Source organism: Camponotus vicinus, unplaced genomic scaffold (genome assembly GCF_025532165.1).
Source record: "Camponotus vicinus isolate PSW18456_S1 unplaced genomic scaffold, iyCamVici1.0 SCAF_8, whole genome shotgun sequence".
NCBI lineage: Eukaryota > Metazoa > Arthropoda > Insecta > Hymenoptera > Formicidae > Camponotus > Camponotus vicinus.
This window is the reverse complement of record NW_028141980.1, coordinates 4,288,907-4,311,931: the sequence shown is the minus strand read 5'-3', so window position 1 is coordinate 4,311,931 and position 23,025 is coordinate 4,288,907. Positions and strand designations below refer to the sequence as shown.

At 40.7% G+C, this 23,025-nt stretch overlaps 1 protein-coding gene across 1 annotated transcript; it reads right to left on the bottom strand.

The window, feature by feature from the left end:
* Positions 1 to 20,872: 20,872 nt before the first annotated feature.
* On the bottom strand, positions 20,873 to 21,579 carry LOC145976312 (uncharacterized). Its single transcript, XM_083107377.1, has 3 exons — positions 21,176 to 21,579; positions 20,992 to 21,113; positions 20,873 to 20,909 (listed from the first exon to the last, which is right to left on the bottom strand). Exons 1-3 carry the CDS (start codon positions 21,554 to 21,556, stop codon positions 20,873 to 20,875), a joined length of 540 nt encoding a protein of 179 aa, XP_082963503.1. The 5' UTR covers positions 21,557 to 21,579.
* Positions 21,580 to 23,025: the final 1,446 nt, after the last annotated feature.

The following is a 23,025-nucleotide window of genomic DNA, read 5'->3' as shown; positions in this document are numbered from 1 at the left end:
TTTTCGAATCATTTTTAGCCAATGTTCTGAAATGTGTATTTAGTTCTATGTAATTTCGAAGCCAGGGAGATTGTGAAAACTGTAAAATTCGATGTATTTTTGTAACGCGAAGACCGTGACGCGTACACTGCTGCAGGTTGCGGTAGTGTATCACGTAACGCTTCTTATCGTATAGCGTTGCAAGCAGTTTGAATTCCCGCTTGCCAGGTGGTTTGTCGCGTGTCGGGCAAAACGGCAGGTCAGTGTGCACATCGTGAAGATGTTGCGGGTACTCGAGGTCCACTTCGAGGACATAGCCTGTAGGCGAATCTAGCGCGATGGATGATACGTCAAAATTGGTCACGTCATCGACCCATTGAAAATCGGCGTAAGGCAACGGTTGACACATTGCCCATCCATACAAATTATTTACATCAAAGTACATCAAGTACGATGATGGTTTCGATGGATCGTACGACTGCATGTACTTGTTATTAGCGCGAGCGTATCTACCCGAACATTGACTCAGACCACCGCGTATACCACGTTCGATGAACATAACCATGTCGATGTCGGTAAGCAGCTCGAACGTAATTTTCGTATGCTTCAACATGGCATCCCACGTGTATCCGGGGAGAGTATAGTAATACGCGGGGTCGAGTCCGTAACTTTCGATGCAACTATCTCGAAAGTTTTCAAAAATGTCGGCTAATAACAAGACATCAACTTTAAGATATAAATCGCTATATTCGCCTAGCGTCCGAATGGAGAATCGCGTCCAGATGTTCTTGGCGTGAGCGTAATCGCTCTCGGATATAGTGTCACCGGTCAAGGAACTGTAAAATGATTCGCGCGGTGGTAAACACGTATCTTGCAACCTATCTACAGAGTCGATGTATTCGTACGGAAATACACCTTTCCGCGTTAACAAATTGAAATTTTCTGTTGATAAATTTTGAAATTCTGATTTTAAAATTTTGAGTTTGTCTTTGTCCAAAAATGATGCCAATTTATCGAGACTCGATGCGAGAAATTTGAATGAATCGATGAAACGTAATTTTACATGAGTTTTTGATTCTTCATCCGTACAAACATTTTTAGTAAACGAAATATATTTCTCTTTAGTTATTGGAAGTAACTCGATTTTCCCTTCGAACGATGTGGCTATTTCCTCGATAATAAAGTGTGAATCGTAACCGGATAAATTGTGAAAATCTATGGGAATACAAAAGATTCTTTATAATTTAAATTGCAATTTGAATGTGCTGGACCTCTGTACCGTCCGGTTAGATGGCAATGATCGCGTACGCGTGTATCGTCTTGCACGAACGGTTTTTCGCATATATGACATTGAGTGGCGTTATGGAATTTTTCCCACTCTTCGGACGTCAAATTTACCATGGGGACATTTGTTTTTAAAATATTTTTTATACGTAACGCTAAATTTTTGAGGTCTTCGGCGAACCATGCTATACAATCGACGCTACGACGCGAATGATATGCCGATAAAGATTCATCGTACGAACAATGTACATAATAAGCTATACTAAATACTTGGTGATGTTGACGCAAATTTCGCTGTTCTTCACCCATCTTGGCCAGAACGCATTCCAGGTAGGCGTAGACCACAGATGGAAGCCGCTCCTTCCGATTAAAGTTATTGAACGATAACCACTTGTCCTTATCGCTCGGCAATCGGACAGCGCAATCGTTCATCTTTCCGCAGTCGATCGTATGCGACTGCAACTTGGCGTCCGAATTAAAATAATGTAAGCATCTGTAAAAGAAAAATTTTTTAAAGATTTATATAACAAAGTGTTGTATAACTTATAATTATTTGAATTATATAAATTAAACTTACCGGTCGCAGATATATTTATGACCGTTGTGTTTGCTCAATTGTGAGCTCACGAGCCGAGATAAATTCTTAATCCAAGCGAAATGTCCGACGCTGTTGTCGTCTTCAATGTACAGCAAGTTGATATGCTTATCCCGCTTCTGCTGCGAAAGACACATCGGGACAATGCTGTTCTTGTCTTCGATGTTGTAGACGTTGATTGAAATGTCATTGGCAAGTTCAAAATTTTTTATTTGGTTTACAGTCACTGGAAACTCAATGTCCCGGAGATTCAGCACTGTCGCGTAATGCGGGTACGATGATTCCCGTTCCGCCTTTCTTTCGGCGGGGTATAGGGCGGCGACCACTGCCCACGCGAAACATGCATTGTCCTTCGATTGTACATTAATCACCGCTCTTTTCATCGTAATCTCCCGCGGTAATTTGATGTGACATCCCGCACGCACAGGATTATACTTATTTATATTTACAGTTAAATTTAGTATTCGCGACAAAGCCCACCCGCTGTCGCGTTCCTGAAACTCTTCCAGAGACGCTAGGGTGGGTTCGATAACGTGCCGTTCGTACCACTCGCGTAAATCGGATGTGCGAAAGAGTTCATAGTTTCTCGTATTGATACTTTTGTTGGCACGTTTATCCCCAGCCACGAATTCACCGTTAAATATAGTGTTCACTTTCACATTATAATGTTTTTTCATAACGTCTTGTACATGTTCTATCACAATGTCTTTGGCGTCATCGAGAAATTGGCGAGGTTCGATGTGATTATAATTTATCACCGCACCAGTCGATACGCGACTCTCGAACGCCGTATCAATCTCACGCCACACAAGTCCATTTTGACGCGCGCTGCATCCGGCACCCGCGTGTACGAAACGTCCACGTACCGAATTTTTCAACCCTTCGAGGCGCGCGATCCGAGCACTCAGCGATTGTCGATTTCCGATTGATAATCGAGGTCGCTTGATTCGACTTTGCTCTTCCAACGACTCGATGTATTGGTCGCATCGTTGCTCCCACACAATGTAATCTTCCAGTGAATCAATCAATGTGGATTGCTCTCGCAAATTTTGTTCCTCCATATTGTAACACACAATTGCGAAATGCGCTTCCCAATGATAGTTCTGGATGTACTTTAGCAAAAATACTGGCGGGGTGTGCCTCTTGATCATGATTTATATACTGTCTCGTGCATATCATCGAACATTCTAGAATGATTTCATCTTAAAAAATTCCCTGGAATAGCGTGTGCAATTTAACCTTGATAATTTCGCGTTTTGTCACGTACATTTGAAAAATCTGATGTGGCTGCACCAGGAGCAGCCGTAAATCGGCGCTTGATTTTAGCACATTCAGCTAAATCTTTGTCTAGGGGTGATGTGCGTTTTAACCTTGGTGGTTAATCTTTGTTCTGATGCACATCTTAACCTTGAAAATTTCGCGTTTTGTCACGTACATTTGAAAAAATCTGACGTGATTGCATCGGGAGCAGCCGTACGTCGGCGCTTGATTTTAGCGCATCCAGCTAAATCTTTGTCTAGGGGTGATGTGCGTTTTAACCTTGGCGGTTATTTTTTTCGCGTTTTGTCACGTACATTTGAAAAATCTGACGTGATTGCATCAGGAGCAGCCGTACATCGGCGCTCGATTTTAGCACATTCAGCTAAATCTTTGTTCCGATGCGCAATTTAACCTTGATAATTTCACGTTTTGTCACGTACATTTGAAAAATCTAACGTGATTGCATCAGGAGCAGCCGTACATCGGCGCTCGATTTTAGCGAATTCAGCTAATTTTTTGTTCTGGGGATGATGTCATCGCAGCCATACATCTGCGTGACAAAATTTTAGAGGAAATTAAAATGATGCGTTGGCAATAATCCCCTCTACATTGCAATTTGCGATACTATTTGAATTGATATTAATTCTAATACGATCAGTATTATCACGCGTGTGAAAGGTTCGCTGAAGAAATCAACATGAATTTTTACGTTCCGATTCGAAACGGTGAAACTCCACCGTGTAAGAAGCAAAAATGCGACACGTAAGTTTCGATCGTTTAAAAATTTTATTTATTAATTTTTTTAAATATTGATCTAATTTATATATTTTTATAGCATTCAGCCTCATCGTGCGACTCGCATACTTGGAAGAAGATACGCTCTAACCCCAACGTCGTACAAGTATTTGGACATTGGAATAAGCGTGGGAGCTGTATCGTACGTGGAACTGATTCTCAGCGATAATCGAGGCAATCAAATAGTATTGCCTTTTTGGAATTTGTTGATGCAGAAGCAAGCAGACGTTGAACAATTTCTACAATCGACTGCTCTCCCATTAAGGATTGGAGATTTATCGATCGAAATGTATCAATCGAAAATTGTAAAACTCACATTATGCGAAAATTCTTTGTACATGAAACCACAAACATTATTATATTTATTTAATTTTGAAAATTGTATCGATCATATGCACAATTGGTTATGCGAGAATACATATCTCGTGAATGAAAAATTTAAACAATTTGAAACTGTATTACAACGTAACAATATTACTACTGTATGCGATGCTGTAAAAACGATACGCGATAGTGATGTCTTTAACAGCGAATCATTAATCGATTGCGAATTATTAACATGCGCTGTAAATGATATTCTTTACGATGCTTGCAATAAATAATTATTTTTATTCCATCTGTGATTTTAATTCTTTCCTTCCATATGAATAAGAATAGTTATACTTTTCTCAACACGCGCCGCTAAAGATGTAGAGAAATGCTGAGGTAGATGAGATGTGATGCTCTAGTTGGAATGAGATAAAAGATATTAAAAGATATATAATGAAGAGGAGTCTGCAGCATTAGAATATTATTTCTTTCGTTGTTCTGTGTTTCGTTAGTCTTGTGTTACGTTAGTGCAATGGCTGAAGACGATGTTATTATCATCGATGACGATACGGATGATGATGATTATTGGATGGAAAGAGAGAGAGAAATGGATGAGATGGAGAGAGAGAGAGAGAGGAGAGAGAAATGGAGGAGGGATCATCCGATGGGAAACCTGATTTCCGTTTTCGGACTAGTGATGATGAAGAATTACTTCAATACGAGCGGGAACAACTTTCAAAGAAGAATCTAGAAACTTCAATCGTTCAGTTTATAAGACATCAAGAGCTCGGCTTGGAAAAACCTCGCACAAATTCGTTGAGGACATTTCTTCTAGCTCGAGAAATATGTGCGCGAGATTTTGCAAAATATCATGGATGTAAATGTTTCAATATAGAACCTAATCATTCTAAAGTAAATTGTACTGGAAATAAACTGCGCGAAAATCTCGAATTAATAGAAGATTTTGAAAAATTGGAAGAAGATGATCATGAGAATATACTACGGCGGAAATTGGAAACGTTGAAGGTAAAATATTTTTGTCGATGTGTAATAAATTTAAAACACTTAAAATTAATATGCATGATTTTAGAGTTTACGCGATGATATGAATGGTCGACGAGAGGATAAACAGATATGTGAATCCAAACCTGCATCAAAATATAAATTGTGTGTATTGTATAACGGTGAATGGAAAATGCCATGGAAAGTATTGTAAGTAACTTTCAATTTATAATACATCAAAAGTTCTAAAATAAATTATTAAAAAACTATTCAAATGCCTTTTTCTGTTTCAGGAGCGGCTCCACTCAGCCCGGCACATCGACCCTTTAGCCTTCTAGGAGCGGCCTCCCCTTAGCCCGGCGCATCGCCCCTTCCCCATATATATTTTTTTAATTTTGATATTTTATTATTTTATTATTATTATATTTTTTAAATTTTATATGTTTTATATCTTTTATTATTACATATTAAGCACATACACACACGAAAAACACACACACACACACACAATTATATTACACACATTTTAAAATAAATTTTGATTGAAAAAAAAGAATGTGATTATTTACTCGCCTCTCCTTGCGCTCCCATCCCTTGCGTCTCTCTTGCGCTAGTTGTAAGTCTCGCGATATCTTCGTTGCGTTCTCTCTCTCGCGCGTTAGTTGTAAGTCTCGCGATATCATCGTTCTCTCTAGCACGTGCTGTTCTCGCGCTCTCTCGCTCTCTCTCGCACGCGTTGTCTTGCGCTATTATCGTTCTAAGTCTCGCGATATTATAGTTCTCTTTCGTATGCGTTCTCTTCGCGCTATCGTTCTCTCTCGCACGCGTTGCTCTTGCAATATCGTTCTCTTTCGTACGCGTTGTTCGCGATATTATCATTCTCTCTTTCATATGCTCGTTGCTCACTTACCTTTGCATCATCCTTCTCACACCATCTTACAATGCGTCGTCCTTGTCCCACGTTGACGGCATCCTTGTCACACGTTGATGTCATCCTTGTCACACGTTGATGCCATCCTTGTCGTACTGTCCTCTTCACACACTTAGCGCTATCCTTTTCCCACACGTAGCGCTATCCTTCTCACACCACCGTCTTCTTTCCGCGGATCCCCCTTCTCCTCGCGGACCCCCTCGTCCATCGCTCGCGCCGCGGATCGCGCCGCGGATCCCCCTTCCCCGCGCGGACCCCCTCGTCCATCGCTCGCGCCGCGGATCGCGCCGCGGATCCCCCTTCCCCGCGCGGACCCCCTCGTCCATCGCTCGCGCCGCGGATCCCCCTTCCCCGCGTGGACCCCCTCGTCCATCGCTCGCGCCGCGGATCGTGCCGCGGATCCCCCTTCCCCGCACGTGACGTCACCCCCGCACATGACGTCATCATCCCCCGCACGTGACGTCATCATCCCCCGCACGTGACGTCACCCCGCACGTGACGTCATCATCCCCCGCGTGGCATCACCCCCCCCCCCGCGTGACGTCACCCCCCGCGTGACGTCACCCCCCCGCGTGACGTCACCCCACCGCGGTTCCCCCTCGCCCCTCACCCCCCCTCGAAGCCCCTGGGTTAGAACTCTCCTAGTATCACTACTTATGTACGTGTGCAGTATCATGTTTCCGTACGTGACACAGCTGCCACAGATATTGTATTTCGATTCATGATCAAACATTTAAATATTTGTTTAATAATTGAATATAGTTTTGCGTTCGATAGCCGTTGATTTCCGTTCGACGGGTGTTCGACGGTCGTTCGATAACCGTTCGACGATCGTTCATTTCCGTTCCACGACCGTTCAATTATCGTTCGATGATCATTCGTTACCGTTCGATGACCGTTCGACGAGCGTTCGTTTGCGTTCGACAGTCGTTCGTTTCCGTTCGATGACCGTTCGATAGCCGTTCAATTGCCGTTCGATGACCGTTCGATGACCGTTCGACGGGCGTTCATTTCCGTTCGACAAGCGTTCGTTTCCGTTCGATGACCGTTCGTTCCCGTTCGACGGTCGTTCAATTACCGTTCGATGACCGTTCGACGAGCGTTCGTTTGCGTTCATTTCCGTTCAATAGCCGTTCAATTACCGTTCGATGACCGTTCGAGGACCGTTCGACGGTCGTTCGTTTCCGTTCGACGGACGTTCGATAGCCGTTTGATAGCCGTTCAATAACCGTTCGACGGGCGTTCGATGACCGTTTAATTACCGTTCGATCAGGGTTGATGCATTATATTATGTTATATCATGCTAAGTTGCATGGGAACATGCATACTTTTGTCTCACGACGCGTTTTTAGTAAAGCGATAATGATACGTCCCTATTCTAAAGTTTCATACGGAGATGACTGTCTCCTCAGAAAGTCGCGATATGATAATATTAATATTATATTATATACCACGCTGAGTTGCATGGGAACGCGCATACTTTTGTCTTACGACGTGCTTTGATATGGTGATGACGCTACATCTCTACTATAAAACCTCGTGTCGAGGCCTCGTTGCTTCGTCACAAAGTTGTGGACAGTGCGCGAGTCAAGAAGTGCGCGAGTCAAGAAGTTCGCGAGTCAAGAAGTGCGCGAGTCAAGAAGTTAAATTACAAAAATGGATCACATAAATATCCTGAGTGGAAGAGGAAATTTTTTTTTTTAACCTATTGTGCATCGTGTTCCTGAAGCTGACGTTCATGTGGAACGTAAGTATTGTTTTTCTGTGATTATTTTGTGAAAAATTGTTAAAAATTTTGTATTTTTTAAATAAATATTTTTGATATAGTTCCAGGATGAAGTCCGGATACCAGGTTTTATTAACATAGAACGTTGATAATGGATGCGTATGGAAAGGCGAGAGGCGCGGCAAGACCTTACAGAAATGTGGGGCGACACCCCGGAGGGTCGATTAGACGATGAGGTGAATAGTTGGAAAAACACCGACATCTTTCATTTGCGACAGCTGTTCGGAGAAGAGCCATATAAGATCTTCGAAGAAGAAGAAGAAGAAGAAGAATGGTGGGACTTATGTAAGCATCATTTTTATATTAATTAAAATTTATTAAATAATTTTAAAAACTGATGAAATGTGTGTATTCTTCTGTTTCACGAGCGGTCTCCCCTTAGCCCGGTGCATCACCCCCCCCCCCCGCGAAAACGACGACTTGTATAAATCAGTCGTTAATTTCATACTGCAGATGAGCGGCCCCACTCAGCCCGGCGCATCGCCCCGTAGCCTTCCAGGAGCGGCCTCCCCCTTAGCCCGGCACATGCTACCTCCCCATATATATTTTTATTTTTTATTATATATTTTTTCTTATATATTATAAATTAAGTACACACACACACACACACAAATGTATAACATACTATAATAAATTTTATGTTTTAATTTAAAAAGAATGTGATTATTTACGCGCCTCTCCTTGCGTTCCCAAAGTTCAAGAATCACTCACGATTGATCTAATTAAAGTTAACGAGTGTGTTAATTATATTAAAGAGAACTACATCAGAAACCATATTTTGAAACACGGAAAATGGCCTCCAGTGGAATTTGATAATCAATGCGCACCAAAGGCTCTTGTTATGTCATGCATGTTAAATAAAGATCCTAATTCATTAGATATTCAACGTAAATATGGAAAGGTATATATTGATCAATATAGTTATGTTAATCTCAAACCTAATATGAATTTCGTTTATCTTGAAAACTATATACCTTATCTTAAGGATAAAACAATTACCCTTTGTCGCACAAAACTTCTTAAATATTTATGGCCATCAGATCAAGATAATGTTCGTGAATCATGGAGAGAAACCAGATTGTTATTAGTTTATCTCCTGAATAGTAATCTCGTGTTAAACCATACTGAATATATAGATAAATTTTCAATTTCGATTGATTTAGAAGATCTATTAGATTATTTAGTTATACGTATAGTACCTAAAGAAAAAGAACTTAAAATTAAATTTAGAAGATTTGGTTGTAAAACATATGAAGATAGAGCACTAGTGCAAGAAAAGAACGTAATGGAATTTCTAGATAACTATAGTGATGAACAGGCTATGACACTAGGAGAATTACCACTAACAAGAAAATTGTATGCATTCCGTACTATGATTTCTTCTTTTAAAGGTTATAAGATCTTATATATAAATCTAGATGCATCTAGTTGGAATAATAGATTTAGAAGGATTACCACAGATCATGTTATGCACCAAACACTGGATGATATATTTGATAAACATATTTTTTCGAAGACTCATCTAGCTTATGAAAAAACTCTTTTTCATGTGCCTGATGAAGACAATTTTTGTTATTGGAACGGTCAATCCGGTGGTATCGAAGGATTAAATCAGGATACTTGGGTTGTAGTTTACTTAGGACAGATTAAATCAGCCATGAAACCACTTGGATATAATTATTATGTTTTATGTAAGGGTGATGATGTGAGAATTGCTGTATTGGTTCCTCCCATAGTTGCTAAAAATCAATCATTAGCAACAATAAAAACAAGAATTGTCTCACACCTTCAATCAGAATTAGCTAATTTTGGACATAAGATCAAAGTCGCTGAAAGTTATGGATCAGAAAATTATTTTACTTTCTCAAAAATAGCATCAATTGGAGTTGTAGAACTCCCCCAGGTTATGCGGAAAATACAAAAAACACATGGGGCTAATAATGCTTTTATTGCGACTCTTGATGAATACATAGCAAGTGCATTCAGTAATGCCCATAGCAGTTGCAAAGTATCCCCAACAGTGACTCCGGTGTATATAGTTGCAGTATATTGGTCATTATTTGATCTTTTCTTCCATCGACAGTATAGAAAGCTTACTGATTGTGAATATACCGCACTAATGTTGATTCTCAGTATTGTAGGTGGATTTCCTATCATTTACCTCCACAACATGTTTGTAAGAGCAGAATCAGATTTGTTATCTCCATTTATAGGACTAATACAATTTTTGTACAAATACAATCATGAGTTATATTTAATTATGACAAATTTTTTACGTTTCAATTATCAACATCAAGTCTGATTGGCTTGTATAAAGACCCGTACTCTATACCCTTGAATCGTCCAGTATTACCAACTACTTTACTTCGAATGCAAATAATTCCATCTTTACATAAACTTACGAAAAATGAAGGAATAAAAGAACTATTTGAATATATAGATTTAGGAATTACAGAAGAAATTGTTGAATCTTTATCAACCAGTAATGTTCAGAATGTGAAAATATTCTCAAATGTATACTCTGCAACACCAAGGGGGTTATTAGAAGAATTATTAAGAAAGTTTGAAACCAGTCGGAGTGTTTATGAACTCTTAATTTTACGGGGAGGTGATATATTAGCTTATAGAGTTATGTCTCGTGTTTACCGGGCTGAGAGACGGTTACAACATTGGAGATATTTATGACTTAAGGGTATAGATCATCGGGATACTGAAAGATATGAAGTAATTAATTTCCAGTGTCCAGCATTGGCTGCTCAGACTTTAAGATGTAAACTCTGGGGGAAGGCTATTGAAGAAGTTACAATGCCTCCATTACAACACCAACTTTTACTAATACCTCCTATTTTAGGTCAAGCTGATGATTATATGATAAATAATCATTTTACTTACTATGTTTCTGACGACTATATACTGTTGTGCCTGGAGCGGCACGGGATGTGGGGTAGCCGGGAGATTCCAAAGAAGGCCACAGACCGTCGCGTAGTTTTATACTTTTTATTATTTCTTGTATTATAATTTTCACAATATAGTCACTTACATTAATTTTGCTCGATTTCAATTTAGTAACTTGTTACTTAGTTCTTTTAATTCTAGAGGATTATTTATTATGTCTTTGAATGTTCGTTCGTCATTTGAATCGTTAATGTTTTGGGAAATTGTTATATTGAATTCTGGTAGAAATGTTTCTATATTCGTTCTGTATGTAATCGTTTCTGTTTGTATCGTCATGTCTGCAGTTGTCAGTTTACAGTTGTCGTTTAAAATAATTCGACCTGATTTTGTGAGTATCTTTTTATACTCAGGATAGTTATCGCAATTTATTATAATTTGCTGCTCGGATGCAGTCGAATATAGCCAAGAGTGTGGCTGTTGTAACGTAATCCATATGGTGCGGTTCGTTATCGTATAGTCTATGTTACAATGTTCGCGATAATCTTGCGCTCGTATATACTGTGACGTTGCCGTCCCGACGCGCGTCCACCCGCCCCGGAAATCTTGACGGGGCGCGAGCCGAGCGGCCGCGCCAGGAAAAAGATTGCGAGAGCCGTATCGAGATCTCCGGAGAGACGAGCCATTATCCTTTTTCGCGCTAGTATTAATTTACTTTTTTTTTGTATTATTTTTGTACGACGGGCAACCCGCCGGAGGGAAACCGGAAGAGGCCCAAGAGGAATCATTACGACAGCCGATACGACATTTCCTACCTCCGATGGGAGAACGGGGAAGGCGCCGGAGGAACAGGGTAGCGCAGAGTCGCGGATGGATTTAGCCCCCTGCAAATAACGGAGGGAAAACAGCCAAGAAACAGCTGTCTTGAGCCGAAATAACCGGACCGGATCGGCGCCACCCTCCAAGGACGGAGGACGAAGGACCGGCATCCGGAAGACCGCGGATAACAAGGTCACTAAGATTCGGAATTTTAAATTATCGGGGCCGTTCCGGCCCCCGATACGGCGTTGTCGCGGGGCGCAGTAATACATCGCGTGTCGCGGCGCTATTGACTGCGAATCCGCGCACCCCTGCGCGCAGAATTGACGCCGTTATCGACCTTGGATCGCGAGATCCAGGGAATCATTCTGGTGCGGGCGCTCTCAGCTTGTAGTCGTTTTGCTAAACGTATCGTGTCGTTGTCGATCATTGTGTCGCCGAGTAGATCAAGCCGAGAGGACGAGACCGAGGATCATCCCCTGTCTACGGGAGCGAGTATCGGTGAGGTTGCCCATCGCTATTTTGTAAGCCACGTACGCGATTCCGTCCGCGGACCGGCCGCTCTGTCGCCGTCGCCATTTTGTGTCTCGTTGTCGCTCGGGCATTGTACCGAGCTCGCGATTTTCGTGTATTTCGGGCGACCGGAGACAAGCGACCGAGACATCAAGGACGATCATAACGTAGGCCGTAGCTGATAAGGAACCGTTTGTCTCTCTCTGGGATTCGGGGTGTCGTAAAACGCGTAGTGACCGGCTCTCGCATATCGACCACGTGCGCGGTAAATCGCGGGGAATGCGTTCGCTATCCGTGCTGGATAGCGTAAAAGCGTCGAAAGCTGAATAGCGTCGAAAAGAGTTGTCGAAACCGCGTAAGACATCCCCGCAATCGATCTCCGGGCAATTTTCGTCTGCAATTAGCGTATATGTGAGCGTGTGACCGTATGCGTGTGACGACGTGGCAAAAGTCGTGCTGTCCTTGTCGCTCTTGATACTAGAATGAATTGCGTTTATTGCGTGGTATTTGCGTGGTATTTGTCGTACGTTTGAGTGTGTCGCGGTGCATAATAGATTGAGAAAGTGTCGAAATTCGAGGGTTTCGCGTAGATAGAAAGCGTTACGCCGAAAAGAAGCGAAGCGACGTCCGACGGCTATCGAATTCCGAGCGAATCGATCTTGCTCGTAGCAAGCGAGATTTTTCGTCTTCGCAAGTCGCTTGATTACTATCGCTCAATTATTAAGCCTCATTTCAAACCTAGGGTTGTCGATCAAAAGAGCGAGTAACAAAGGGAATAGATCTGTTAAACACGTCCCCTAGGAGACTGTCGAAATTCCCGTTACGCTCTCGAAACGCCGTTCGGTTTCGCAAAGTCCGGCCATAAAAACGGGCCTGGAGGACGATAAATATCACCGCTTTCGTATGATCTCGATTTCGTATTGCTATTGTTATCACCGCTGTCGAAGAAGTATCTGTTGTACGTTATTTCAAATTTTCGAATTTATGTTAAACTCAGTTATATTTCGTTAATTCAATCTCGCTAATTTATGTCATTATTGCTATTTCCTTCTAGAACTTGTTATTTCTTTCACTTTATATTCTTTTCTATTATATTTCATTTGTTTAAATAAATTTGTTACATTCTCTTTTATATTAAATTCGCGTAATTTATTTGAGTGTTCGTTTCTCGTGTGTGTTAAATCCCGTTGTGTTCGTCAATTTTCGTAATCACCGACCGCCTCGCATAAAATAATTCAATATCCTTTTCAACGGACCCTGCCCCTCTACCGTTAGGTGAGCTAGTCGACCCGTGGCGAAACAGGCTAACGTTTTTCGCGTTATTCTGACGATTTTGCGAATTGATACGCGAAAGACCGTATCTGGCGCCCAACTTCGAGATCTCGAGACGGCCTTCGCTTCGCCGCGGCTCGCGCGAGAACACCCTCCATCTTAGTTCCTCCGAGCGCGAGTATCTCTATCCGCCTTGTGCTTTTTTTTGACGGCGTTTTCGCTCCCCTTCTAACATCCTTCTCTCCAACACCCGAGGAGGATCGAAAAATTAAAAATAAAAAGCGTCGCAATACATTTTAATTTCGCACGGTGTATTTTTGCTTACATGGTATATAGGTTGACTTTTTTCGCATAAGTATTGATTATTATTATTTATACAATCATTTAGGTTTTGTTTCGTTAAAGGTACATATATACGCATATCTTTATTTATTGCGATTAATTTATTTTCTATTTTCGTGTATGCAAATTTATTTACATCATTATATGTTGGTAACGATATTACATTCAGAATATCATACATTGGTTGTGCGACTATTGGAAATTTTAGTATGGTGTATATAGTTGTTTTGTCGCAGTACGCGCTTACTTTCATATAATTTTCTATCGTTAACCATTCGTCGTATTTTATTTCGAATGGAAAATACGAACCTCGCGGTAACTGTAAGACGGCTTCCTTTAAATGGGAAATTATTTCATTTATTGGTGTTAGTAGCGGATGCATTATGCCTTTACGTATATATGTAAGGTATTCTAAAATATCTTTCGCGTCTCTGATTAGATCTGTTAGCATCGCGGTAATTATAGTGAAATGTTCGTCTATTTCTTCTCGCGTCGTATATTCTCTAATATAATGATTTATTAATTTACCATTGTGATCTAATATGTTTTCTAATTTATTTAAATGAATTATGGTAGTGTTTAGGACTTTTATTTGATTTTTCGCGACGTGTTTTAGTGTTTGCTGATTATTTTGTAATAGTTGAATTTGTTAGTTTATTAGTTTTCTATCGTTCGCGTCCATAAGTCCAAATAACGTTTTAGTTATTGATCCTACTCCATCTATCAGACCTCTGCGTCTGTCTGATGATGTTTTATACAGATTATTTATTAATTTTATTATTTTAGCTAGTGTATTGGAGTCATTGTTAATAATGTTTTTTAAATTTTCGCACGTTCTTTTAATGTGATCTCCGGATTTTATGTTTTTACATATTTCGTTCGTTTGTTGTACATATTTATTTAATTGCCAGGTTTTGTCATTGAATTCGGTTATATCTAGTTTAATTACTAATTTCCAAGTCTTCTTGATTTGATGTAGATTTCCGATTTTTTCGTAGTAGATTCCTGGATTGTGCTTAAATTCTTCAATTTCGAACGGAAGACGGGTTTCGTCTTGCTCGGTGGGAACGGGGTTGATCCCTAGTGTTAGTATTCTGTAATAATATATATTAGGTATTATATTATGCACTTTTGCGAGTGTCATATTTTTTTCCGTTTCCTGCTACGTTTAACATTGTGAGAATGGTTTTAGTTTTCCTTGACTAGCTTTGCTATACTTTATATTCTTTTACGAGCTTCAGTCGCTCGCTGTCTTCCCAGTAAGTAACAATCGTTGGTTATACTGTCAAGTACGAGTCTGTCGACTATGTCAAATACAAGTTATCCTTCCTCGTCGGAGTTATCCGAAATTAGTAGAGGTGAAGTGTGTGGCCCGTGCCAAAATGTGCCTGGAGCGGCACGGGATGTGCTGTGTGGCCCGTCTTTGCCGCGCGACCGGTTCGAACGGGCATGTTTGCGCGTTTACGCGAATGGCCCATTGTCCTTACGGATAATTTTAGACGTTGATACGGGTGAGCGCAGTGTCCATGAAGTAGTGCCCTATCCCAGAGATGTTCTGCACTGGGTATGGGATTTTTTGGACATTTTCCGGGCGCAGGAAGCCCAGGACTTCGCTGCCTTGCGGGGGCGTCGGAGGTTTGAGCGACTGCTCAGGCTCGGCGGGGGTGGCCAGCGTATGGGGCCGGTACCGTTGGGGCCTCTTCCCCGGCTAAATGAAAGGATGCCTCCCATCGGACGTGGTCGTGATCGCTCACCTGGGTAAGTACTTTTTATATTTTTAATATTCTATAAATAATTTTAATTTGTTCACGTGCATGCGTGTCGCTTTTTTTCCCTTTTTTATGGTGTAATTAACGTCGGAGTTTTTTTTCTAGAATTGTATATGGTCCGGTCCATAGTGATTCTAGTTTCTTTGATCTTCCTCGTCGTAATGTTTCGTCGTATACTAATACTTTGTCTCCTACTTTGAATTGTGTTTCCTTTGTGCTTTTATCGTACTGTTTTTTAGCCTTATATTTTTCTTCTTTTAAGTGCTCTTTCGCGAGTTGATTTGTCGCTCTTAATTTTTCTTTTAATTCCTGCGCGTAATCGTCATAATTATACGTTGGTTTAGGCGGTTTTGTTAGCGCTGTCGGAATTTCGGCTTGGTGTCCGTACACCAATTCGAAGGGTGTATATCCTGTAGCGATATGCGGCGTTGTATTGTAGGTAAACAATCGCGAACGGTATCCACTCGTCCCAGTCCGTTTGATCTTCGTTTATGTAGTGTCGTAGATACTCGGCTAATGTGCGATGCGATCGTTCTAACGCGCCGTTGCTTTCCGGATGATACGCGGTTGTTTGAATTTTGTTTATTTTTAATAGTTTACAAGTATTTTTAAATATTTCGCTCATAAAATTAGTTCCTTGATCCGTTAAAATTTTTTCCGGTATTCTGTGTTCAAGTATTATTTTTATAACAAATTCTTTGCTGATTGTATTCGCTTCTTGATTCGGAATCGGTATTGCCTTACTAAATTTAGTTAAATTATCTTGGAACGTGAGTAGATATTTATTTCCACTATTAGTAATTGTTAACGGTCCGACAATGTCTAACGCGCATTTTTCAAATGGTTTATTAGGCGTATCTGTAATAATTAACGGTACTTTATTTTTTCGCGATAATTTATTTTTTTGGCAAGATTCGCATCTTGCAATATGTCGTTCGACGTCTTTTCTCAAGCCTTTCCAATTGTGCTGAAGTCGGATTCTTCTTATTGTCCGTTCTATTCCTTGATGCCCTCCTATAGGTGCATCATGATATTCGGAGAGTATTTGCTTTTTCTCCTCTTTTGTATGTTTTTGCTTGTTCGTTGCTTGCTTCGTCTTCTTGTTCTTCTTCTTCGTCTTCTTCTTTTTCTTCTTCTATTATTAAGACGGCATGATTATTATTTTCATTTGAGGATCCCGGTACCGCGTTGCGACTTAATGCGTCGGCGTTCGCGTTTGCTCGTCCGGCCTTATGTATAATCTCATAGTCGTATTCTTCTAATTTTAATCTCCATCGGATTAGTCTTGAACCGGGGTCGTTTACATTGAACAACCATATTAGCGGTTTGTGATCGGTCACAATTTTAAATTTTGTTCCATATACGTATTGTCTAAAATGTTTTACGGCCCATACAATTGCTAGTAATTCTTTTTCAGTGGTATTATAATTTTGCTCCGCCTTTGTCAATATTCTGCTGGCGTAAGCAATCGGTCGGTCGTTGCCTACCTTTCCTTGTGATAACACTGCTCCGATCGCATAGTCGGAGGCATCGGTGGTCACTATGAATTCTTGTGTGAAGTCAGGGTACTTCAACACTGGTGCAGTCATTAATTTTTCTTTAAGTAGTTCAAATGCTGCTTGCTGTTTCGTTGTCCATTCGAACTTCTCCGATTTTTTCGTTAATTTTGTTAACGGTTTAGCTATTTTTGAAAAGTTTTCAATAAATTTTCTGTAATATCCTGCAAGTCCTATGAAGGATTGGATATCCTTTACCTTTATCGGCGTTGGAAATTCTTTCATTGCCGTTAGTTTTGACGGGTCTGGCGATATTCCGTTTTCCGAAATAATATGCCCTAAATAGATTACTTCTTTGCATAAAAATTCGCATTTATCCGGCTGCAATTTTAAATCAGTTTTTCGCAGTCTTTGTAGTACTTCCTTTAAACGTTTATTATGATCTTCTAAGCTCGATCCGTATATCACGATGTCATCGAGATAGACCAGGCATCTAAGTCCTTGTATCCCTGTTAAGACCGAATTCATCAGTCGTTGAAATGTTGCTGGCGCATTTTTTAATCCGAACGGCATTCGATTGAATTCGTAATGTCCGTAGGGAGTTGAAAAAGCTGTTTTATTTTTATCCCTCTCAGCCATTGGGATTTGGTGATATCCTGATGCTAAATCTAGAGTGGTGAAATATTTCGCATTTCCCAGCTGATCTAGGATATCGGTTATATTAGGCAATGAAAATGAATCGCCTATCGTTAATTCATTCAGCTTCCGAAAATCTATTACTCGGAGCTTCGGTTTTCCAGATGCGTCTGCTTTTTTCGGCACTACTAATAACGGTGCGTTCCATTGACTCGTGCTAGTTCGAATAATTTCGTCCTTTAGCATTTCTTGAATTTGTTTATTTACCTCTGTCTTATGCTTCTCGGGTAAATGATACGGCTTCACGTTCACCGGCGCGATGTCGGCACGCGTGTTTATCTCATGCTCTACCGTCGCGGTGCAAGTCAGTGGTTCTCCTTCCAAGTGGAATGTATCGCTGAATTCTTCGCAGATTTTTAAGAGTGTCTGCCCCTCTTCCTTATTTAAGTGTTGAGTTCGCAATAATTGTCAAATGCGCTGGACTCGCGGGGTGTTGATTTTATTCTTCGTTATTGATTTTACTACATTTATTTCGGCAGTGCTAATTTTGTCTTCCATGTCTTCTAATGTGACGATGGGAGTCGCTAACTCGATGGTTTCATCGGTCGTATTTATTACGCTCACAGGACATGAAAAATTTTTTGGTTCTACTAGACAGCTTCCAATATATACTCCCGGTGTGGTTTCTTCTGTTCGGACTATCCCTATCCGATTTTGATTAGTCACAGCTTTTATTATTGTTTCACTACGCGGATTTAGAATTATTTTGTTGCAAGGATGGAGTTTTAATGTGCTGTCTTTTATTTTTATTTCGTTAGTTTCATAATCGCATTTAGCTGTTTGTTTTTTAAGGAAGTCTAGTCCTAGAACTCCCTCGTGTTCTATGGCGGTATCGTCGTTTATTACATAGAATGCATGTTTAATTTTATGTTTGTTGATTTTTATCGTGGCGTACATTTTGCCTAATGTATATACTTTATGTCCGCTTATTCCTATCAGTGCTATCTTCTTCTCGTATATTAATGTTTCGTCCTTTAAATGTTTTAATTTTATTAAGGAAATTGTTGACCCGGAATCGTACAACATGTTTATTTTTTCTCCTTTTACTTCGCGAATGGGTAGTGTAACTTGTAATAGTCCGTCCTTCGATGGTGCATGCATATTTTTAACATGCGTTACGTGATACTCTAGGGCAGGTCGCGGTTGCTTCTTCGTTTCTTCCTGCTCCTCTTCGCTATTGCTTGCAGAGTCGGCGCTCTTTTTCCGCTGTCGATGCGAAGTCTTCTGTTCTCGCGTATTATCTTTGTAATTATTTTTATTAGTTTGTTTATTAATTTTAACATTATTTTTTGGTCGTCCATTTAAATTCCAGCACTCGTCGCGGCTGTGTCCGGATTTTTTGCAATATTTGCAGAATTTATTTATAGTATTTATTCGCGTAGATTTTTCCGGTTTTGGTAATGCATATTTATTACTGCTACGGCAATCGCGTCCGTAGTGTCCAGATTTTCCGCATTTGTAACATTGTATATTTGTGTCTCGAGTTGGTCGCGTGTGTTTAGCGTCGAATTTATTTTTATTAGAGAAGCCAGGTGCTCGTGTGACAGGACGGTCCGATAAGCTTCTCTTCCGCGCTCGCGCCGTTTATCGCTTCTTGTAGCGAAGGATATCGTTGTGATCGCACGAGGATTTTTAATTCGTCGCGTAATCCGATTTGAAAATTTATTAGAACTTGTTTTTTAATGGTTGCTTGTATAGCTTGTTTGAATGAAGGAGGTTGTTCTTCTCCTTCCACCATAGACTCATATAGCTTCATGGCGAGTACATCGACACGTTGCCCGAATGCATGTATGGTTTCGCTTGATTTTTGTTTTAGCGAATTGAATTCTATTTGTAAATGCGTTGTGCTTTGTTTTGCTTGATAGCACGTTTCAAGTTGTTGTTTTAAATCTTCGAACGTTTGTATATTTCGCGTCTCGAAGTCTTGAGTAGTGAGTCTAGGCCGGTTCTAACCCAGGGGCTCCGAGGGGGTGAGGGGCGAGGGGGAACCGGCGGGGGGGTGACGTCACGCAGAGGGGGGTGACATCACGCGGGGGGTGTGACGTCACGGGGGGTGACGTCACGTGCGGGGGATGATGACGTCACGTGCGGGGGATGATGACGTCACGCGGGGGATGATGACGTCACATGCGGGGGATGATGACGTCACGTGCGGGGAGTGACGTCACGCGCGGGTAAGGGGAAAGGTCCGCGGCGCGAGCGATGGACGAGGGGGTCCGCGCGGGAAGGGGGGATCCGCGGCGTGAGCGATGGACGAGGGGATCCGCGCGGGAAGGGGGGATCCGCGGCGTGAGCGATGGACGAGGGGGTCCGCGCGGGTAGGGGGGATCCGCGGCGCGACCGATGGACGAGGGGGTCCGCGCGGGAAGGGGGGATCCGCGGCGGGCCCGCGATGTGTCCACGTGTGAGAAGAATAGCGCTACGTGTGGGAAAAGGATAGCGTAAAGTGTGTGAAGAGGACAGTGCGACAAGGATGGCATCAAGTGTGACAAGGACGACATCAACATACGACAAGGATGACGTCAACGTGGAACAAGGACGACGCATTGTAAGATGCTGCATAGGTGGGAGCAGGACGACACAAAGGTAAGTGAGTGATAGCGATGAGCATATGAATGAGAGAGAACGATAATATCGCGAAGAGAACGCATACGAAAGAGAACTATAATATCGCGAGAACAACGTGTGCGAGAGAGAACGATAATAGCTAAGATAACGCGTGCGAGCGAGAACGAAGATATCGCGAGACTTACAACTAACGCGAGACTTATTGTTAGAACGATAGCGCGTACGAAAGAGAGAGAGAACGATATCGCTATACTTACAACTAGCGCAAGAGAGACGCAAAGGATGGGAGCGCAAGGAGAGGCGCGTAAATAAATACATTTCTTTTTTTTAAATTAAAATATAAAATTTATTTAAATGTGTGCGTGTACTATACAATTTTGTGTGTGTGTGTGTGTGTGTGTGTGTGTGTGTATGTGTGCGCTTAATATATAATAATATATGATATAAAATTAAAAAAAATAATAATAATAATATAATAATAATAATATAAGAAATAAAATTTAAAAAAATATATAAGGGGGAGGGGGAGTGCGCCGGGCTAAGGAGGAGGCCGCTCCTAGAATGCTAAGGGGTCGATTTGCCGGGCTGCGTGGAGCCGCTCCTGGAACAGAAAAAGACATTTGAATAGTTTTTAATAATTTATTTTAGAACTTTTGATATATTATAAATTGAAAGTTACTTACAATACTTTCCATGGCATTTTCCATTCACCGTTATACAATACACACAATTTATATTTTGATGCAGGTTTGGATTCACATATCTGTTTATCCTCTCGTCGACCATTCATATCATCGCGTAAACTCTAAAATCAAACATATTAATTTTATGTTTTAAATTTATTACACATCGACAAAAATATTTTACCTTCAACGTTTCCAATTTCCGCCGTAGTATATTCTCATGATCATCTTCTTTCAATTTTTCAAAATCTTCTATTAATTCGAGATTTTCACGCAGTTTGTTTCCAATACAATTTACTTTAGAATGATTAGGTTCTATATTGAAACATTTACATCCATGATATTTTGCAAAATCTCGCGCACATATTTCTCGAGTTAGAAGAAATGTCCTCAACGAATTTGTGCGAGGTTTTTCCAAGCCGAGCTCTTGATGTCTTATAAACTGAACGATTGAAGTTTCTAGATTCTTCTTTGAAAGTTGTTCCCGCTCGTATTGAAGTAATTCTTCATCATCACTAGTCCGAAAACGGAAATCAGGTTTCCCATCGGATGATCCCTCCTCCATTTCTCTCTCCTCTCTCTCTCTCTCCATCTCATTCATTTCTCTCTCTCTTTCCATCCAATAATCATCATCATCCGTATCGTCATCGATGATAATAACATCGTCTTCAGCCATTGCACTAACGTAACACAAGACTAACGAAACACAGAACAACGAAAGAAATAATATTCTAATGTCGCAGACTCCTCTTCATTATATATCTTTTAATATCTTTTGTCTCATTCCAACTAGAGCATCACGTCTCATCTACCTCAGCATTTCTCTACATCTTTAGCGGAGCGTGTTGAGAAAAGTATAACTATTCTTATTCGTATGGAAGGAAAGAATTAAAATCATAGATGGAATAAAAATAATTATTTATTGCACGCATCGTAAAGAATATCATTTACAGCACATGTTAATAATTCGCAATCGATTATTGATTCACTGTTAAAGACGTCACTATCACGTATCGTTTTTACAGCATCGCATACAGTAGTAATATTGTTACGTCGTAAAACAGTTTCAAATTGTTTAAATTTTTCATTTACGAGATACATATTCTCACATAACCAATTGTGCATATGATCGATACAATTTTCAAAATTAAATAAATGTAATAATGTCAGTGGTTTCATGTACAAAGAATTGTCACATAATGTGAGTTTTACAATTTTCGATTGATACATTCCAATCGATAAATCTCCAATCCTTAATGGGAGAGCAGTCGATTGTAGAAATTGTTCAATGTCTGCTTGCTTCTGCATCAACAAATTCCATGTTGAAAAAGGCAACACTATTTGATTGCCTCGATTATCACCGAGAATCAGTTCCACGTACGACACAGCTCCAACGCTTATTCCAATGTCCAAATACTTGTACGACGTTGGGGTTAGAGCGTATCTTCTTCCAAGTATGCGAGTCGCACGACGAGGCTGAATGCTATAAAAATATATAAATTAGATCAATATTTAAAAAAATTAATAAATAAAATTTTTAAACGATCGAACCTTACGTGTCACATTTTTGCTTCTTACACGGTGGAGTTTCACCGTTTCGAATCGGAACGTAAAAATTCATATCGATTTCTTCAGCGAACCTTTCACACGCGCGATTGATGCAATACTGATCGTATTAGAATTAATATCAATTCAAATAGTATCGCAAATTGCGATGTAGAGGGGATTATTGCTGACATGACATTTTAATTTCCTCTAAAATTTTGTCGCGCCGATGTACGGCTGCGATGACATCATGATCCCCAGAACAAAGATTTAGCTGAATTCGCTAAAATCGAGCGCCGATGTACGGCTGCTCCTGATGCAATCACGTCAGATTTTTCAAATGTACGTGACAAAACGTGAAATTTTCAAGGTTAAGATGCACATCGGAACAAAGATTAACCGTCAAGGTTAAAACGCACATCACCCCTAGACAAAGATTTAGCTGAATGTGCTAAAATCGAGCGCCGATGTACGGCTGCTCCTGATGCA

Excerpts from the sequence above, each read along its gene's own strand:
- LOC145976312 (XM_083107377.1), bottom strand. The coding sequence starts at position 21,556 with ATGGAGGAGGGATCATCCGATGGGAAACCTGATTTCCGTTTTCGGACT. Across the intron at positions 21,114-21,175 it reads GGAAATTGGAAACGTTGAAG|AGTTTACGCGATGATATGAA; the intron begins GTAAAATATTTT and ends GTTTGATTTTAG. Across the intron at positions 20,910-20,991 it reads AAAATGCCATGGAAAGTATT|GAGCGGCTCCACGCAGCCCG; the intron begins GTAAGTAACTTT and ends TTTCTGTTCCAG.